We start from the raw sequence: 5,040 nt of genomic DNA, 5'->3' as shown, positions 1-5,040 counted from the left end.
TCATAAGCAAATTCCATATAAGTCTGTTTCACAGGTTTCTTCAAATATCTAAACTTTTGCCTTTATGCTTCTGGGACCAACTCATAAGTTTTGAGCACAGCCTGCTTCACTAGGTCATAATGTGTGGTGCGTGGCCAGCTGGTTAGGGTGTTGAACTAGTGATCTGAAGGTCATGTTTTCGAGCCTCAGCCGAGGCAGTGTGAGTGTTTTTGAGCAAAGCACTGAACCACACACTGCTCCTGCACGTTTATAGCCCAGTGGCGATGATTGGTGCAGTATAAAAAATCAGCTGCTTCATCAACTGGCAAAGCAGTATAGGCATGCTAAGCCTTTCCCTTTATTACACTTTATGAGACAATTTTCTGTCTGTTTTTCTGCCTCTCTAGCCTCAAACTGCCTCTGCCTTTCCGCAGCCGCCATCTTTAATTTTTCGCACGTACTGGGGCTCAAGCTCACGAGGTTTACTTTCAGGAAACCCCTCCAACTCCTCCACTTTAAACACACCCTCAGATACATAATGTTCAGCTGTTATCCTCTGCATCTCCTCATTGTCAATTTCACCTTAGCAAGTTTTAACCTTTCAGCAATACTCAACAACTCAACCCTTCTGGCGTCCTCTAATGCCACAGAGGTTGGCGCTTCCTGACATCGATCAACATCCATTGCTGCAAATTTTCCAAACAGAAATAAATCAAAAGAGATTTCCCCAATGAAATTGATAATAAATCAATCCTCAAATTTGATCATATCCCAGAAGCAGGCCCCATTTTGTTACGAACCTTAACGCTTCAGAAACGAACCAGCAGCAACAGACTACTACTGGAGTCTGTTTTTGATGTGAAAACCACAATGCTTATTAGTATCCATTTATACTATAGTAACTTCAGCAAATTAAATGAAAATTAACAGTGTTATGTGTATATATGTGTGTAAATATAACTCCCAAACTATTGAGCTTGGGGGAAACAAGGCTTGGAGTCTTCAGATGGTAAAGTATGAATGTTCAGTTCATCCACAAAATAGGTGATGAGAGAGATATTTGTAATTCAGGGTAAATGTCGAGAGAAGGCAGTTATGTCGAACAGCAATGGAGATGAGGCTGAGTATAGAGCGATGGTGGAAATCTTTGTCACATGGTACGAGCAGAATCATCTGCAGCTTAATGTGAAAAAGACTAAGGAGCTGGTGGTGGACCTGAGGAGGGTTAAGGCACCGGTGACCCCTGTTTCCACCCAAGGGGTCAGTGTGGACATGGTGGAAGATTACAAATACCTGGGGATACGAATTGACAATAAACAGGACAGCTCAAAGAACACACAGGCTGTTTACAAGAAGGGTCAGAGCCGACTCTATTTCCTGAGGTGACTGAGGTCCTTTGACATCTACCAGACGATGGTGAGTATGTTCTACGAGGCTGTGGTGACCAGTGTTATCATGTTTGCTGTTGTGTGCTGGGGAAGAAGGTTGAGGGTAGCAGACACCAACAGAATCAACAAAATCATTCGTAATGCCAGTGATGTTCCGGGGGTTGAACTGCACTCTCTGACGGTGGTGTCGTAAAAAAGAATGATGTCCAAGTTGCATGCCATCTTGGACAATGACTCCAATCCGCTCCATAATATACTGGTTAGGCACAGGAGTACATTCAGCCGGAGACTCATTCCACCGAGATGTAACACTGAGCGTCACAGGAAGTCATTCCTGCCTGTGGCCATCAAACTTTTCTAATCTTCCCTCGTAGTGCCAGACATCCTGAGCCAATAGGCTGGTCCTGGAATTATTTCCACTTGCAAAGATTAACTTATTATTATTTAATTATTGATGATTTTATATTGCTATATTTCTACACTATTCTTGGTTGGTGTGGCTGAAATGAAACTCAATTTCCCTCAGGATCAATAAAGTACGTCTGTCTGTCTGTCTGTTCTACAGGTTCCACAGTGGTAAAATGAGAGACCAGTTGCTGTAGATTTTATCCGTCATCTTTACAAATCTAATTACGAATTATCACCGAAAGTGACTTGTCATGAGGGGTATCATCTTCAAATGAATGACCACGTCACACCCAGGCAAGGGTTAACACATAAGTGGACTTCACAGGATACCTCAAATCAGATACACGTCTATGGATCAAACAACCACACATTCGATGTACAGTGAATGGATAATTAACCCACCCTTGTGGGCACAGGAAAGTTCCAAACAGTGACCCTTGGCCACTAGATCCCTGGTTTCAATCCTTCCATTTTTCATCCGTCTCCATCTGACTCTGAGTGTCTGTGTCCTCGGTTAAAACAAAACAAGCTGCGAGCGATGTAAACAAGCTGCAAGTCAGACTGATTCACCTTCTTAATCTCTCTTAAAATGACAGTCCATATCAAACGAAACCTAGGGATTCATAACAATGGCCACTCCCCACTATGAACTGACTTGTGTTCCAGTAGTTGGGATAACCGAGTGAATCCTTTCCCACAGACTGAGCAGGTGAACGGCTTCTCCCCAGTGTGAACTTGCTGATGTCTCTGCAGGTTGGATGACTGAGTGAATCCCTTCCCACAGTCTGAGCAGGTGAACAGCCTCTCCCCAGTGTGAACTGACTGGTGCGCCAGTAGGTGGGATGACTGAGTGAATGCTTTCCCACATTCTGAGCAAGTGAATGGCTTCTCCCCAGTGTGAACTCGCTGATGTCTCTGAAGGGTGGAAGAGTGTGTGAATCTCTTCCCACATACTGAGCAGGTGAATGGCTTCTCCCCAGTGTGAACTCGCTGATGACTATGTAGGTTGGATGAGTGAGCGAATCTCTTCCCACATTCTGCGCAGGTGAACGGCTTCTCCCCAGTGTGAACTAACTTGTGTTCCAGTAGGTGGGATGACTGAGTGAATCCCTTCCCACATTCTGAGCAGGTGAATGGCTTCTCCCCAGTGTGAACTCGCTGATGTCTCTGTAGGGTGGAAGAGTCAGTGAATCCCTTCCCACAGTCTGAGCAGATGAACGACTTCTCCCCGGTGTGAAATCGCTGGTGACTCTGTAGTGTGGATGACCAAGTGAATTTCTTCCCACATTCTGTGCAGGTGAACGGCTTCTCTCCAGTGTGAACTTGTTGATGACTCTGCAGGTAGGATGACCGAGTGAATCTCTTCCCACATTCTGAGCAGGTGAACGGCTTCTCCCCAGTGTGAACTCGCTGATGACTCAGTAGGGTGGATGGATCAGTGAATCTCTTCCCACAGACTGAGCAGGTGAACGGCTTCTCCCCAGTGTGAACTCGATGATGTCTCTGTAGATTGGATAATTGAGTGAATCTCTTCCCACATTCTGAGCAGGTGAACGGCTTCTCCCCAGTATGAACTCGCTGATGCTTCTGTAGGGTGGATGAATCAGTGAATCTCTTCCCACATTCTGAGCAGGTGAACGGCTTCTCCCCAGTGTGAACTCGCTGATGTCTCTGTAGGGCAGATGAATCAGTGACTCTCTTCCCACATTCTGAGCAAGTGAACAGCCTCTCTCCAGTGTGAACTCGTTGATGACTCTGTAGGGTGGAAGACTGAGTGAATCTCTTACCACAGTCTGAGCAGGTGAACGGCCTCTCCCCAGTGTGAACTCGCTGGTGACTCAGTAGGTGGGATGACTGAGTGAATCTCTTCCCACACACTGAGCAGCTGAACGGCTTCTCCCCTGTGTGAACTCGCTGATGACTCTGCAGGTAAGATGACTGAATGAATCTCTTTCCACAGACTGAGCAGCTGAATGGCTTCTCCCCTGTGTGAACTCGCTGATGTACCAGTAAGCTGGATGATTTAGTGAATCCTTTCCCACATTCTGAGCAGGTGAAAGGCCACTCCCCAGTGTGAACTTGCTGGTGTGCCAGTAGTTGGGATGACCGAGTGAATCCCTTCCCACACTCTGAGCAGGTGAATGGCCTCTCTCCAGTGTGAACTCGCTGATGACTCTGTAGTGTGGATGACTGAGTGAATCCCTTCCCACAGACTGAGCAGGTGAATGGCTTCTCCCCAGTGTGAACTCGCTTGTGACTGTGCAGGTGGGATGACTGAGTGAATCCCTTCCCACATTGTGAGCAGGTGAACGGCCTCAGCCCAGTGTGAACACGCTGGTGTGCCATTAGGTCAGATGACTGAGTGAATCCTTTCCCAGATATTCAGCAGATCACCAGCCTTTGCCCAGAGTGATCTGACTAGTGTGTCCACAGGTGGGAAGACTGACTGAATCCTTTCTCACACGCAGTACAGGTGAATGGCCTTGCCCAGTGTGAATGTGCTGATGTACCTTCAATTGTGATAACCGAGTGAATACATTCCCACTGTCTGAGCAGGTGAACGGCCTCTCTCCTGTGTAAAATGACAGGCGTGCCAGTTGGTCAGATGACGGAGTGAATCCCTCCCCACAGTCTGAGCAGGAAGGATGACCGAGTGAATCCCTCCACACAGTCTGAGCAGGAAGGATGGTCGATTGAATCCCTCGCCCCACTTCTTAAATATCTGGACAGAGACAACAAAACTGGTGTGCCATGTTTGAGCTTCCTGGAGATAAATTCCTTCTCATGTTTAACCTGTAAAAGATTTACAAAATCCATCAATGGGTTTAGGACAACATTTCAGATGTGATTACTTGAGTTGCCAAGGTTTGATCTGGAATCACACTGATACAGTGAGGTTATACCCAGGTTGGACAGATAAATCATCTCCTGACTGGGCACAGTCTGGAATGACCATCAATTCCCTAATGCTGTTCCTGTTTCTATAAGAATAGGGCATTTCTGCCATCTCCAATTTGTACCTTGGCTGAGTTGGACTCTCTCCATTGGTATTATTCTCTGTTCCTGCTAAACTGCATGGGTGCCTGGCCCCACAGTAACTGAAACAGTCTCACACAAATAGTCTTTCTTGATGTGCATCTGGGATTTTTTTTTATGTATTATTAACTTTAAGTGCCACAGTTTTAACGCCATATAAAAAATTCCTGTTGAGGTGTATGGTTGGTCTCCACAGCTGTTAAAAAGACAGAGTGAATTTTTGTAATAT

General features: G+C 46.0%; 1 protein-coding gene across 1 annotated transcript; it reads right to left on the bottom strand.

Annotated features, from left to right (window-relative positions):
- Positions 1–448: 448 nt before the first annotated feature.
- On the bottom strand, positions 449–4,292 carry LOC132386515 (gastrula zinc finger protein XlCGF26.1-like). Its single transcript, XM_059958801.1, has one exon. The coding sequence runs from the start codon at positions 4,119–4,121 to the stop codon at positions 2,397–2,399; it is 1,725 nt and encodes a 574-aa protein (XP_059814784.1). The 5' UTR covers positions 4,122–4,292; the 3' UTR covers positions 449–2,396.
- Between the last annotated feature and the right edge of the window lie 748 nt (positions 4,293–5,040).

Source organism: Hypanus sabinus, unplaced genomic scaffold (genome assembly GCF_030144855.1).
Source record: "Hypanus sabinus isolate sHypSab1 unplaced genomic scaffold, sHypSab1.hap1 scaffold_1187, whole genome shotgun sequence".
NCBI classification, from domain to species: Eukaryota; Metazoa; Chordata; class Chondrichthyes; order Myliobatiformes; family Dasyatidae; genus Hypanus; species Hypanus sabinus.
Note: the sequence above shows the minus strand (reverse complement) of the source record. Positions and strands in the feature narration are given on the sequence as shown.

Coding starts and splice junctions, on each gene's coding strand:
- LOC132386515 (XM_059958801.1), bottom strand. CDS start 4,121: ATGGCACACCAGCGTGTTCACACTGGGCTGAGGCCGTTCACCTGCTCA.